The 14,357-nt window shown below is 56.1% G+C and overlaps 1 protein-coding gene across 1 annotated transcript; it reads right to left on the reverse strand.

Annotated features, from left to right (window-relative positions):
- Nucleotides 1–5,246: 5,246 nt before the first annotated feature.
- Nucleotides 5,247–13,993, reverse strand: CA3 (carbonic anhydrase 3). Its single transcript, XM_008160370.3, has 7 exons — nucleotides 13,862–13,993; nucleotides 13,156–13,353; nucleotides 11,264–11,382; nucleotides 9,736–9,828; nucleotides 8,759–8,821; nucleotides 7,502–7,657; nucleotides 5,247–6,140 (listed from the first exon to the last, which is right to left on the reverse strand). The coding sequence occupies exons 1-7, from the start codon at nucleotides 13,893–13,895 to the stop codon at nucleotides 6,021–6,023; spliced, it is 783 nt and encodes a 260-aa protein (XP_008158592.1). The 5' UTR covers nucleotides 13,896–13,993; the 3' UTR covers nucleotides 5,247–6,020.
- Nucleotides 13,994–14,357: the final 364 nt, after the last annotated feature.

Below are 14,357 nucleotides of genomic sequence, written 5' to 3' on the forward strand. Positions count from 1 at the left end.
CGAAGGTGGCTCTCCCCTGCGTGCAGAGCCCCAAATCTCTGTCCGCTGACACTGAAAGGTCAGTGAAGCGGGGCGCACCCCACCCACCTTTCTCCTTGTTTACTTTCTGGGTGTTTGCCCACAGTGCCTGTTATCAGGGCAGGTGCGAGCTGTGGAGCAGGGCCTTCCCCAGGAGAGGCCCCGGGCTCCCGCCACCCCCCTAGCGTTGTGCTGGTTTCTGGTGTGGCCATATTGTATGGGACAGGGGCCATTGGCTTGTGTCTAAATTCCATTTCCCCAATACCAATCGCAGAGGGGGCCTGTTAGAGGGGCGCGCTATGGCAACTCCTGTAGTATTATTCTAATTGACTAGAGACCCGGGGCATGAAAATTCATGCACTGGAGGGTGGGTCCCTCAGCCTGGCCTGCCCCCTCTCACAGTCCGGGAGCCCTCAGGGGTGGGAGGCAACCTGGTGACCAGGGGAAGGCGACACCCCATCACACCTCTGCTGCTGCCACTGCCGGCCCTGGTTACCTGAGCCTCAGGGGGGACTGGGCGCCACCATCTTGTGGCTGTGGGTGCCGCCATCTTTAAGGTAGTCAATTAGCATATTCCCTCCTTATTGGCTGTGGGCACCACCATCTTTGAGGGCGGGGCAGTCAATTAGCATGTGCCCTCCTTATTGGCTGTGGGTGCCACCATCTTTGCGATGGCATGAGGGTCAATTGGCATATTCCCTCTTTATTAGATAGGATGACATATGGTCCATGATGCTGATAGAGACATAAAGAACATGACCTCAGGTACTGAATATTCCATTAGAACTGTTCTTGGTTGAAGTATAATCAGTGTACAGAAGGTAATTGTTACCCTTTACTGAGTTTATTACATTCCAAAATAACTAACCCAAGAGGTTTATATTAACTCAACCCATTTAATACTTAAAACAACCCTCCTATTCACAGGGGGAAACTGAGGCACGGAGAAATGAACTTGCCTGAGGCCACACAGCCAGCAAGCATTGTGTGACTTGAATTGAGGCCTCTGGGCAGGGCTGTGGAATGTTTCTTTCTCATTTATTTACATTTCAGTTCAATAACTATCGTCTAATCCCCCAGGCCTCATTTTTGGCTCCTAAAATTTTCAAAAATATGTAACAATGCCTCACCGTCTTTTCTTTGTAGATGGACATTAATGGTTCATTAAGCATTTGAAAGGAGCAGAAAGGGTGTTCAGGAATAAAACAACAAATCTCATAGCTCTGAAACACAGGCTGGCTTTTTGTCATTTTTATAATTGTTGTGCTGCCATCTAGTGGCCTAGATGAAAAATAACATACAAACATGGCTTTATTTTTGCATTTTAAGTCTGCTGCCTTAGGGTAGTTTTAAAAAATCATTAAATTTACATGATTAAATCTGAAAAAAAAATTAACCTGACATTCACAGTTATCATTATTTTTTCTTTCCTTTCTCACTTACTCTTCCTCTGCTATAATATGTTATGCTTACATCCAGAATTACTCTTTAATCCTATTAATAAAGAGGGAATATGCTAATTGACCATCATGCCCTCAGAAACATGGCAGTGCCCACAGCCAATAAGGAGGGAATATGCTAATTGACTACCACGCCTTCAAAGATGGCGGCACCCACAGCCACAAGATGGTGGTGCCCAGTCCCCTCAGCCCCACTGGGGTGACAAGCACATGGCACGACTGGGCCCGCCCCCAGGTGGGTCCAGCCTCTCTGTGCACCTGCCTCCAGAGTCCCCCAGTCCCTTCAGCCCCCCAGCAGCCCAGGGCCGGCCTGAGGCGCAGGCAAGCCTCAGATGGTGGCTGCCCAGCCACCCAGGGCCGGCCTGAGGGACGACCAATTGACTGAACAAGCAGGCTGTGTGGGGCGACCAGGCCGGCAGGGGGGTTAGTGAGGGACGACCAAATGACTGAACAGCAGACTGCATGGGGCAACCAGGCTGGTGGGGGGACTGTGAGGGGTGACCAGGCTGGCGGGGGGGGGCAGTAAGAGGCGACGAGGCTGGTGGGGGGGGGCGACAGTTGGGGGCAACCAGGATGGCAATTGGGGGCAATTAGGCTGGCATGGGGGGCAGTGAGGGGTGACTGGGCCGGTGGGGGGGTCAGCTGGGGGCAACCAGGCCGGCAGGGGTCGGCAGTTAGGGGCAACCAGGCCAGCAGAGGCGGGTAGTTGGGGGCGACCAGGTCGGCAGCAGGGGGCAATTGGGGGTGACCAGGCCAGCAGGGGGGGGGGCAGTTAGGAGCAACCAGGCCAGCAGGGAGGGGGCAGTTGGGGGCGACCAGGCAGACAGGCAGGTGAGCGATTAGGAGCCAGAGGTCTCAGATTGTGAGAGGGATGTCTGACTGCTCCTGGATTGGAGAGGGTGCAGGCTGGGCTGAGGGGACCAGGCCTCTAGTATCAAATAAGAAGACTTAGAAGAGAAACTGACATCTAATTAATCATATGTGTGGTTTTGAACCTATGAATTTCTTTTAGACCAATTTTGTTTTTGCCAATTCTTACTTGAATGACAGGCATACTGATTTTTCACACGTAACCAGCTTTTTATAGTTCATACCAACGGTATTTATTTAGTGATCACAGGTAGACACTGACACCTGCAGTCTGACATGTTCTGTGTAGAACACGTCTGCTCATCTGCACCAGCACCCACTGACCCACATAGAGAGCTTCGGGCCCGCGGTGCTGCACAGTCATTTATCGCTTCACAGACAAACTGTCAGCCCTTAGAGGGATTATAGCACAGGCTCACCCTGGAGACCTAGCAGTGCTCAAATTCAGCAAATTCTTGATTCTGATGCCCATTCACAGACTTCTCAGGATATAATCATCTGAATATTACGACTCGTTTCTGCCCTGTGTTGATTCTTCTCTGTCCCTCCTCCCGCAGCTCCTGGCCCGCTCCCTCTGCGGCGTGGGCCTGAAAGGCTCTTGTCTGGAGGTCTGTGCACCACCAGGGAAATGGCCACCACGGAATAAGGTCCCGGTGCGGTTTCTATGTTCACGTGGACATTTATAATAACTCAGCACTGTGAGCCCAGGGAGAAGTTGGAGGAAGGGTTAAGTTGGATGATAATTGTGAGCAATGACCCAGACTGGGGTCTGGGGCGGGTGGGGGGAGGGAGGGAGTAATGTTTTACTGGAAAGCTACCACCTGAAGCTAAAGGAATCATTTTCCAAGGAGATCTAAATGAAATAAGATGAGCAAAAACCAGTACTAATTTGGACCCTGCCGAGTAAAGTATTGTTCAAGAAGGTGCGTATTGTCCTGTGATCATCATTTATTCACTGAATATTTGTTGGACATGTGCTAAGTACCAGGCGCAGTACCAGGCAACCTGGGGAATGTCAGTGTCCAGACTCCTATCTGTGCCTCACGGAGCTCACAGCCCAGGGAGCTTGCTCCCCTGATCAGACGGTTTCTCTTTGGACAGTTCTTGCCATGGAGCTGCGTACTTGCAGCCTTGTGGCTGGCACGGATATGCGTGTCCTCGTGGAGTGTGCCCTGGACACATTCCACGGCACTCCTGAGAGGACTACCTGAGAGGATGCGCTGTGAATCTCCGCTAATTGGACTTCCAGGCCTCCTAATTTCAGGGGATTTAATTAACACATCAGTTCGCACTGACCGACCTGGGTTCCCTTCACCCACGTGGCCATCCATTAAATTACCTGCCCTCCCGGGGCTCTGGGCCCAGCTCCACTTCGCTTTCTAAAGTCAGTTAACATGAGCCAGGGAGGTGACGAAACGCACATCGAAGTTTACATCTAAAGACAGTAAGTGGTTTGAAAGTCTAAGTGGATGGACTTTTAAATATATAGAGACTAGAGGCCCGGTGCATGAAATGCATGCATGGGAGGGGGTCCCCTCAGCCCAGCCTGCACTCTCTCCAATCCAGGACCACTCAGGGGATGCCCAACTGCTGGTTTAGGCCCGATCCCCAGGATCGGGCCTAAACCGTCATGCGGACATCCCTCTCACAATCTGGGACCTAACTGCTCACCTGCCTGCCTGCTTGATTGCCCCTAACTGCCCCCGCCCCCCTGCCAGCCTGATCACCCCTAACTGCCTCTGCCTGCCGGCCTGGTTGCCCCCAACTGCCCCCCCCCACTGGCCTGGTCGCCCTTCACTGCCCCCCCTGCTCACCTGGTTGCCCCTAACTGACCCCCTTGCTGTCCTGGTCACCCCTCACTGCTCCCCTCTGCTGGTCTGGTCACCCCCAACTATCCCCCCGCCGCTGGCCTGGTTGCCCCTCACTGCTCCCCCTGCCGGCCTCATTGCCCCCAACTGCCCCCATGCCAGCCTGGTTACCTCCAACTCCCCCCCCCTGCTGGCCTGGTCAGCCCTCACTGCCCCCCCTGCCGGCCTGGTCACCCCACACAGCCTGCTGTTCAGTTGTTACTGTGAGGGTGTCCTGACCAATTTGCATATTACCCTTTTATTAGTATAGATACTAGGGCCCAGTGCACAAAATTCATGCACTCGTGGTGGGGTCCTTCAGCCTGGCCTGCACCCTCTCACAGTCCAGGAGCCCTTGGGGGATGTTCAACAGTCAGACATCCTTAGTGCTGCCACTTAGGCAGGAGAGGCTCCTGCCATCGCCGCTGTGCTCACCAGCTGTAAGCCCCGCTTAGCATATTGTGCTTTGAATGATTGAACGTTGACCTGCAGACCAGACATGTAGCATATTAGGCTTTTCTTATATAGGATCGATTTCAGGGAGGAAAGGGGAGAGAGAAACATCAATGATGAGAGGGAATCATTGATCGGCTGCCTCCTGCACACCCTGCAGTGGGGATCGAGCCTGCAACCGGGGCATGTGCCCTGACCTGGAATCGAACCGAGACCTCCTGGTTCATAGGCTGATGATGCTCAACCACAGAGCCACGCTGGCCGGGCTAAGTAGGTGGACTTTTGATGTGTTGGACCAGGGTCATTCCTGTCCCTCAGGAGCACCTATGGTATGAACCCCAAATCCTGAACCAGCCTTCAGACCTCTGGAGACGACTCTCAAATTCATGGCCAGGTGGTCCTTTTGCGGCTTCCTCAGAGGCTCCCACTAACTGTCTTCGCCACTCCCAGGGGCGCAGCAGCCAACCAAACTCAGCACGTGGGCTGCTACCACTGCCCCTCAGCCATCAACACAGACCGCTCTTAGTTTCACTGTTTTGTTGTGTGCAACCCTTCACTAAAAAAAAAACCAAAAAGCACACACACCACAGCACGGAACTCTTCGCGTTCATGGCTTTATTATTTTGCTGATCAGCCGCCCGCCTCACTGCACGTCAGACATCGCCCTGCCTGTGCCAGGAGTGGTGAATCCCACCCGCAACTCAGAGGGCCGGGCCGTTTAGTTAACAAGCATGCAAAAATCAAAGGAGCGAAATTAAAATAAGTGGTCCTCCTTCCGGGAAAGAAAAGTATTAGGCCACAGTCAACCACCTTTAGGAAGAAAAAATTCAAATACCGGGTCACGTTTTCTTAAAACTCCTGGTCGAATGCGTCTTTGTTTCACTGATCATCAAAACCAGGTCACCTTTACAGGAGTCAGCATTTTAACACATCACGGGCCTCTGTTGGTTTTGGTTAAGGGTTAGACACATTCTCATCTCAATTCGGGTCTGGTCAAGTTTAAGTTTAAGTGCTATATGACTTACACACGCCTCCACTCCTCAGATAGAATTACTCACTCAGCTGCTAAGATGGACAATGGATAATGTGAAAATTTGTAAAACGGCAGTTCTGTGAAATTTATGACAGAAAACTGGTGCCCAGTAGTCCTTTTTCCATCTCTTTACTCCTCCATCTCTTTTTTGAAGCTGCACTACAAACGCTACTTTTCTAGGAGAGGGGATGGTTACAAAGGCCGGGTGCTTTCCGGCTCAGCCTGCCGTCAGTGACTGCATCGCTCAGCGCTGGTGTGGAGACTGAAGTACACGTGGCACGAGGGGCACGGAAGGAGGCAGGGCCCGAGCTCTGGGGGCGGGTCCCTTCCGGGGAGGGCTCACTTGAAGGAGGCTCTCACCACCCTGCCCTTGATGGGCTGTGGTGGGCGCCAGTTTCCCACGAGGGGCACCGGCGGCTCGTTCTCGGCGCTGGACAGGAGGCTGCGCAGCTTGGCCATCTGCGGGGCAAAGGAAGGCGGTCAGCTCCACGTCGGACCAAGTGGACACAGTGCGTGCGACAGGGTTAGAGACCCACGGCTTTTAAACAAGACCGGCAAACGCAGCACCTGCTCCCATGCTCAGTCCAGAGCTGCTGGGTGACCAGTTCCTGGTAGAACAGGCCTTTTCTTCACGTGTGAAAACTATTTCGTGCAGGACCGCAGGCCCCGGGTCAGAGCCTCCTCCCCGGGTTCTGAAACAGTTCGTTTCACGGAGGAGGGGACCACGTGGGTGCAAAGTCTACCTGTAAGTCGTCTTTGCTGGGTACATGCAGGAGCCCATCGTGTAAAGGGCAGAAGGAACTAACCATTGCGCTACATTTAAAATTCTCAGAGCGGATTCTTTTTCTTTAGGGAGAGGAGTTTAGGAAATTCTTGTCAGTGATGCTCTATTTCTATATGAAAATATTTTTAGCTTTTCTCCTTTAAGAAAATTTCCTCTTTCAAAATATTTGTACCAGAGAACCTGATGGTTAAACCCGATCTGCTGATGAAGACGACCACGGGAACCTGAGTCCACGAGGCAGAGGAGAGAAGCCGCTGCGTCAGGGCCGGGAGACGCCGGACGCCCACGCTGCGCCCCCACCCCGGGTACCCACTCCTCTCCCCGAGCCTGGCTCCGGCCTCCGCCCGGACTGTTGCCGCAGATAAGCAGTAAGGAGGGAGCCAGGGTGCTGGAGCAGACAGGGGGAGGTGGAATCTCAGCTCCTGCACTTGGCTGTGTGACCACCAGCTCATTACTTGCCTTTTCTGAGCCTCAACTTACCCGTACGACGCCTCACAGGTGACACCCCCTCCCCAGGGTCAGCACCTCCTCCCCAGGCCTGGAGGAGCCTCCTGCCTCCTACCCTGCACTTGGTGCCTCCCGTGAACAAAATGCTGTTCATCGAAACCCATTAAGTGTTTCCAGAGCACAAACTCGGTCACCGTCCAGCATCACAGCCGCCTGGAAATGGTGTGCGTTATCCTGGTGCCCGAGGAAGTCACGCTGAGGGGGTGGGACAGGCTGACTGTGGCCGTACCTGCCGGGCCCCCTGTGACCTCACGCTGAGGGCGTGGGACAGGCTGACTGTGGCCGCACCTGCCGGGCCCCCTGTGACCTCACGCTGTGGGCGTGGGACAGGCTGACTGTGGCCGCACCTGCCGGGCCCCCTGTGACCTCACGCTGTGGGGGTGGGACAGGCTGACTGTGGCCGCACCTGCCGGGCCCCCTGTGAACCCCTGGTGTAGGGCAGCTCTGAGCTCCCACGGGCAGCTGTACATTTTCAATTCAGCATCACTCCCAGGGAGCCAGCCAGCGCCGCGTCCGTGCTACGGCTCACCTGCTCGGAGCTCACGGTCATGGGCTCCTTGAGCAGCAGCCACACGATGCACTCCTCACAGGGCGGTGTGGTGAAGGAGCCGTGGTAGGTCCAGTAGTCACGGCAGGCGGGGAACAGGCAGGATGGGTCGAAGTGGGTGAAGGGCACCTCCTTGCCCTGCAGGGGGTACGGTGGGCAGGCGAGATGGGCAGGTGAGAGGCAGGTGCACTAAGCGTGCACACCGCTCTCCCCAGGCCCTCACCACTGTTTGTCAGAACAAATTTAAGGCCGTAGAGACAATGGAGCTTTTAAACAAAGCGCATGCCTTCAGAAATAAAGGGCAAAGGGCACAGGGCAGCGGGTCGGTGAGGTCTGACTGGCTCTGGGACCGTCCTATAGTATGTTATTCCTCATCCGCTGCCGGTAGAGCTGTAGTTCTGTCATTCTCGACAAGAGAAACCTCGCTGAACTGCGACAGAAGCCATTCACGGCAGTTACTCTTTGGGTCTCAATGGTAGGAGAGCGCAGGTTCTGCTGAACACGGAATGGCTCCTGTGGCGGCAAAGCGACCGCATTCGATGGAGCAGCCGCAGACAACTCCAACGGTTCATTAGGGGTCTCCTGTGAGGGTGACCATAGGTGGGTGCTACCAGCAGCCACACATGGCACTCTGCAAATGTGTGTGTGCATGTAGCATGTGTGTAGGTGCTGTGCATTATGTATATGCATGTTACATGTGTGTGCACCTGCTGTGTTGCACATGTGCACATGTGTGTGTCGTGTGTTGTGTGATGCATGTGCATACATGTGTGTGTTTCGTGTGTGTGTGGCATGTTTGTTTGTGTGCATGTGGTATGTGTTGAATATGTGTACACATATGGGGGGTGCCTGTGATGTGTGTGTATATGGTGTATGCATGTGGTTGTGTGTATGTAGTGTGTGTGCATATGGTGTGAGTGTGTGTGTGCATGTTATATATGTATATGGTGTGTGTGTGTGTGTGGTGTGTGCATGTGTTTGGGGGTGGCCATGCTCATCCACTCATTAAGGAAGCAGTTATGTGACAGACAGACTGTGAGCATTACATAAGGGAATGCATGTGAAAGTGCTTTAAAGCTGTAAACATATGGATATAATGGTACCTATTTGCATACATGTGTTTAGCATACTCATCAAACTTGGCAGCAGGATTCAGGTGGAGGAAATACACTGGAAATGTAGAAGGAGAAAGCTGACAGAGCTCCTTCTCTGTCCTCAGAGGGAAAGGAGGGTTTTTACCTTTGTCTTCACTTTGTCCAGCGCATCGAGAACCAGCTGGAACTCGCCTTTCTCACGTCCTATCTGCAAGAAAATAGAAAACCAGTAATTACACTTTCCCTTCTCCATAATTTAGGACTGTCTTAAAAAGCAATTTGACCCATCCATCTGCAACCAGTACTCATAACTCTGCCAGGAGTCCATGCAAAGAAAACATAAATTTCTTTCTCCCCCCCCCCCAAATTTCAGAGTGTGCATTTTCTGAACTAAACTTGGACTCCAGGCCTCTGAAGGACAGAACCACAAAATTGCATGTTGATCTGCTTCTGTGACCTTGACGTTCTTTGCAAAGTCATTCCATGTTTTTCTTTTTTTAAATAGAATTAGAACCGGGATGGACTCAATGTACCTAAAACTAGACTCCCGTCTGTCTTCCCACCCGGACCCGCCCCGCTTCCTGTGGAGCTGTGTCCAAGCGGGACACGACCGGCGAAGGAACAACATGAGACGAATCAGGTCATTCGAAAAGAAAGGAGGCAGTTTCCACTCCTGGCTTCGCGTCTAGCTTATGTTGCCACTAAAGTCTTGTGTTAACGACACTAAGGCCTCTTTAAACCGAGGCTGGCTCAACAACACACACATTCCCGCGCTGTCTCCGCTGAGACCAGGAGCACGTGGCCTCCAGCGTCCCCAGCACCGGCTGTGCTGGTGTGCAGGCCGGGGGAGGAGAAGGGGGAAAGGGTAGCGGCCACGCTGCCCGCCCGCCCGCCCTCCACGCCACTCTCATCTACAGACCCACATCTTGAGGAACATGGCAAAGGGTACACTTTTAAGGGAAAGCAGCATTTGAGCTGGTCTTAGCAGAAATACCTGCATTAGTTGAATGAATACTGAAATTCATTCTGCTCCCCGTTAAGCAAAAGGAGGGAGTGAGCGCGTGCCGCCCTAAGCGTGGGAAAGAAGTCAGCTTGGAAATAGCACGTGGAGGTGCGGCTCACCTTCAGGAAGATGCCCACCACGGCGATGCCGTCCGGCTGCTTCAGAGCTTCTCCGAAGGTGTTGTACTTCGGGTTCCAGTGCACCAGATGCAGCTGGAAGCAGAGAGGCTGTGAGCTCACCCCCGGCGCCAGGAAACCGCGTCCAATACCCACAGGACACCCGGCGGCTCTCCGGCCTGAGGCCGCTGAGAGCGCAGAGAAGCTGGTGGGATTCTAATCGTTAACAGCCACCGTTTGGGTGACATGTCGAATGTTCAAATGTGTATAAAATGAGGACAAGAAGATTTAGGACTTTGCGATAAACAATGAATAAAAATTGAACTATGCATTCAGAGATCTGCTCCCTCCTCTGACTGAGACAGAGCTCGGTCTGCTGGCACCCTGCAGTCACAGGGAATTGGGAAGTAGGGGGGCAGCAGGGGACGTGAGCATCTGCATATCGACCTCCTGTTCGCAGCGGGGTAACCTCATCCTAGTGCGGAACACAGGCACCAGGTACGTTAGTCCCAGGCCCATACTGAGCTACGTAGAATGGCAAGGGAATACAATATTCCTAGCCGTTGACACTGTTTTATTCAGTGTCAAACAAGAGAGATGACCCCCTGCACAGAGGTCAGACTGCAAGCCCCGCCGTATTTGCAAAGAGCACCGGAGCTTGGGGGAGATGTCTAGAGGCATTGGCAGTAGTGAGCGTCTCGCGCCCTGAGGGGGGCTGTGGGCAGATGGCCACGGCGAGGGCCTGTGGGTCTCCCGGAGTTAGTTCACCCAACAGCCCAGCTGCCTGAGAGTGTCCCCGGCGCCCTTCTTCCTGTGCTGCCCGGGCTGCCGGGAGGGGGGAGGGGCGGGAAGATGCTGGCCTCCGGCACCGTGGCCTCCAACACTCTGTCTTCATGGAGAGGATGTGCGGGAGGCTTGTCTTAGTTCCTTGTAATTCGGGGCCCTGATCTGAGCTACAAATCGTGCTTTTTAAAAATGGACTCACTGAGACAAGGAGTAGCATTTGCTCATATTAAGTGTTGTGTGTGTGAACGTATGTGCATATGTAATCACACACGTATGTGCAGCCTTCACGAGGAGACGGGCAGGAGTGCCGTTCCTAAAGCACCGCGTTCTTTCCAGAGGCGCTCAGGGCGCAGGACAGGCTGCCGGCCGCGGAGCCGGTCTGAGGCCGAGCCCTGCCCTCCGCCCTGGAGACTCTCGCGGCCTGCTGTGCCTCGGTTTCCTCGCCTGTCCTGCCTCGGGGGGCTGCGAGAGGGCACAGCAGTGCTCACCGGCTGGCACCGTGCTGGTGACCATTACCTTTCCAGTCCCATCGGCCGGGACTTCTCTCTATCCAGCTGCTGTCCGCGTTCTTCAAGCCACCTGGGGACTCTTCCCTCGGGCGCCCACCCGCCCCGTGACTGTGGGCCGCTAGCCCAGGAGGTTGGCAGCCTCGGCTCAGGCGAAAGGACCGCAGCTCTTTGCTCAGCTACAACTGGGCACAGGGCGGTGGGCGCGGCCGGCTGTTTCCCGGGGTGGCGGCTCCTACCTCGGCGGCGTACTGCACCCCGTCCACGGTGTGCTCGGAGCCATGGTCGTCGGCGGCGCCCCAGTGCAGGTGGAACTGGCGCAGGCGGTAGGGCCCGCTGAGAGGGCCGCCCCTCAGCACTGCGAGGAGAAGCCGGTCAGCGGGGAGCTGGCCCCTCTGCGCCCCACCCGATGCTGCCCTGATGCCCGGGCCGGGGGCCCCCTCTTCCAAGAGAGTCTTGGCATCTATCAAAGCCAGCGCTGTTTCCGGCCTGTCTTGCTTGTTTGCTCCTATTATTATTTTTAATGTCAATTTAACATTTATGAAAATAAAAGCAAAGCAACAGCGTGAGCCTTGGGGTTGTAGACAAGCACAGTGTGGGTGGGCGTATGGAGCAGTGGGAAGTGACTGATGGATGAGAGCCAGACAGATACCTGGCCCTCCCCCGCCCTGTGCCCTCCCCCTGCCCTGTGCCCACCCCTCCCCCTGTCCTGTGCCCTCCCCCTGGCCCTGCGCCCACCCCCTCCCCCTGCCCTGTGCCCTCCCCCCTTGGCCCTGCGCCCCCCTCCCCCTGGCCCTGTGCCCTCCCCGCTGGCCCTGTGTCCTCAGGCAAGTTGCTGAACTTCTGGGGAAGGTGCTAATAACCCCAGCATTTGGGGCTGCTGGGAGGATGGACGGAGATTAAGGGCTGAGTTGCTCCTCATGGTGCCCAGTGGGGCAACCACTGAGCAAAGTGAGTTCTCTTCTCCAGCCGCTTTCCTAGTCCAGGCCAGGGCTGCCGCGGACAGCCTGTTCCAACGAGGAGGTGGGAACAGTCTCCCAGGGGAGCGGTCGGTGCGCACAGCGAAACCAGAGCGCTCCCAGGCAGGACTTGGAGCGGGCCGTCCAAATGCCTCAGTCCTGTCACTTCGTTTGGTTTCGTGTCCCTCAGCCTGGGGAGTGAGTTAGAGGCTGAACTATTCCTTAGAGGATATTGGGAACTATGCAGAGACCTTCAAATCAAGATTTAGGCTCTAGCCGAGGCCGGTTTGGCTCAGTGGATAGAGCGTCGGCCTGCGGACTGAAGGGTCCCAGGTTCGATTCCGGTCAAGGGCACGTACGTTGGTTGCGGGCACATCCCTGGTGGGGGTTGTGCAGGAGGCAGCTGATCAATGTCTCTCTCTCATCAATGTTTCTGACTCTCTATCCCTCTCTCTTCCTCTCTGTAAAAAAATCAATTAAAAAAAAAAGTTAAATTTGTAGTTTAAAAAAAATTGATTAAAAAAAAAAAGATTTAGGCCCTAGCTGGTATGGCTCAGTGGATAGAGCATCGCCCTGCAGACTGAAGGGTCCCGGGTTTGATTCTGTCAAGGGCACATGCCTGGGTTGTGGGCTCGATTCCCACTGGGGGGTGTGCAGGAAGCAGCCGATCAATGATTCTCTCTCATCCTTGATGTTTCTCTCTCTCCCTCTCCCTTCCATCAGACAACCCGAGGGAGAGTGACGGGCAAGCCTCTTCCGCACACTCTGGCCCTGTCCGCCCCCAGGGCCCCTCCACCCTCACGTCAGGGGCCGCCCACTCCTTTCTCTGCACTGTTCCTCTTTGTAGAACAGAAGCTCTGCCAAGTGTAGGGGGAAGCAGAGAACCGAGGGGTGAGGGCCCTGGAACCCGGAGCTCTGTCACTCCCCTGGGCGCACTGCCCCGCCTCCCCACCCAGCTCCCTCTCTGCGACCCGGGCCTGGCCACGCAGCGTGAGCGGGCGGGGGCATTCCCCTCCCGTCCCGCAGTGCTCCGGGACCAGAGCAAAGAGCAAAGGCGCGTCATCTCCCTCTTCAGGGGCGAGTGCCCCTCTCCCACTAACGCTGTGCCGGTGCTAAGTGCTGCCACCGCCACTGCGGCACCCCCGTGAGCTCTAGCTGAGGGTCCCACTCACTGGAGCGATCGTAAGTGTCATCAAACACGACCCTGCAGGTCTTGCCGTTGTTCAGGATGCTCTTGCACGAGCCGGGGTCGTAGGAGGCCGACCAGGGCTGCAGGGAAGAGTCGTACTTAATGTCCTTCGTGTGCAGCTCGATGGGCGACTGGTTGTCTCCCTTGGCGATTGGGTAAAGCTCGTGCCAGTGGTCAGGACCTGGGCAGGCAAGGGGGGGTCTGTTAACTCGGGGCACGCCGCAGACCCTCGTGCTAGTGACTAACACAGCGGGGCCGCCCAGGGGCCTGGATGGCAGCCGGGCCCCCGGCCGCACAGGTGGGCTCCTCCTGCTCCAGGGACCCGCCTCAGGCTGCTTGGTGCAGTGGCCTCGGGGCCACCTCCTGCCGCCTTGGACTGAAAGACTGGCCACAGGTGGTGGTCAGAGCCCGCCCTGTCCCCGCACCGGGCTGAGAGGTGAGTGCCTGCCTGGCCCGGAACTCAGAGCTGGACCTGCGAGGTCTGGCTCCTGGAAGGCGGCAGTCTTGGGAAGGGAGCCAGCCCTGCCCCCAGGGAGTGACACGGCTGCAGGGAGCTGCCGAGATGAGGGCAGAGGCCGGTTGGGCGCTGGGCAGTGTCCCCATCCGACCCTCCACCGCGGCTTCGGGAGCTGCCCAGGGCCTGCGGTCTGCGCGGTGCCCGGCGCCCGGACCGCCCGTCGGGGACTCACCGTTGTGGCTGGCGTAGCCCCACTCCTTGGCCATGGCTGGTCTTCTTCCCGGGTGGCTGCTGCCCGCTGTCTGCAGAGTCCGCAGTCTGCAGAGTCCCCGGGAGCGGAGCGCCTTTTATCCAGCTCCCCACACCCTGCATGGCCTTATTAGGTCAGCAAGGAGGGGGCGGGGGGCTAGGCTGGCTGGGGGTGTTCAGGAGGCGGGGTGGGGGGAGCCAATGAATGCCAAGGGCTGACAGCTGTCGGGTGGGGTGGGCGGAGGTCCCCGTGCCACCCCCTCTCCCGTCCCATCCCCTGGAGCTGCGAGGCTGCCCCACCCGCGGTCCTGGGCACAGATGCGGCGCCTTTCGCCTGGTGCCCCCTCCCCCGGCACCATGCATTATTTGGGGGGCAAACAGGGTGTTGCAGTCGTGCTCAGCCGCCACCCAAGACACCCCCCTCGGGCGCTGGCGGCTGTGCGCTGCGACCCCGTGACGCGCTGGAAGGAAGCGCCTGT

This window comes from Eptesicus fuscus, chromosome 19 (genome assembly GCF_027574615.1).
Source record: "Eptesicus fuscus isolate TK198812 chromosome 19, DD_ASM_mEF_20220401, whole genome shotgun sequence".
Classification (NCBI taxonomy): Eukaryota; Metazoa; Chordata; class Mammalia; order Chiroptera; family Vespertilionidae; genus Eptesicus; species Eptesicus fuscus.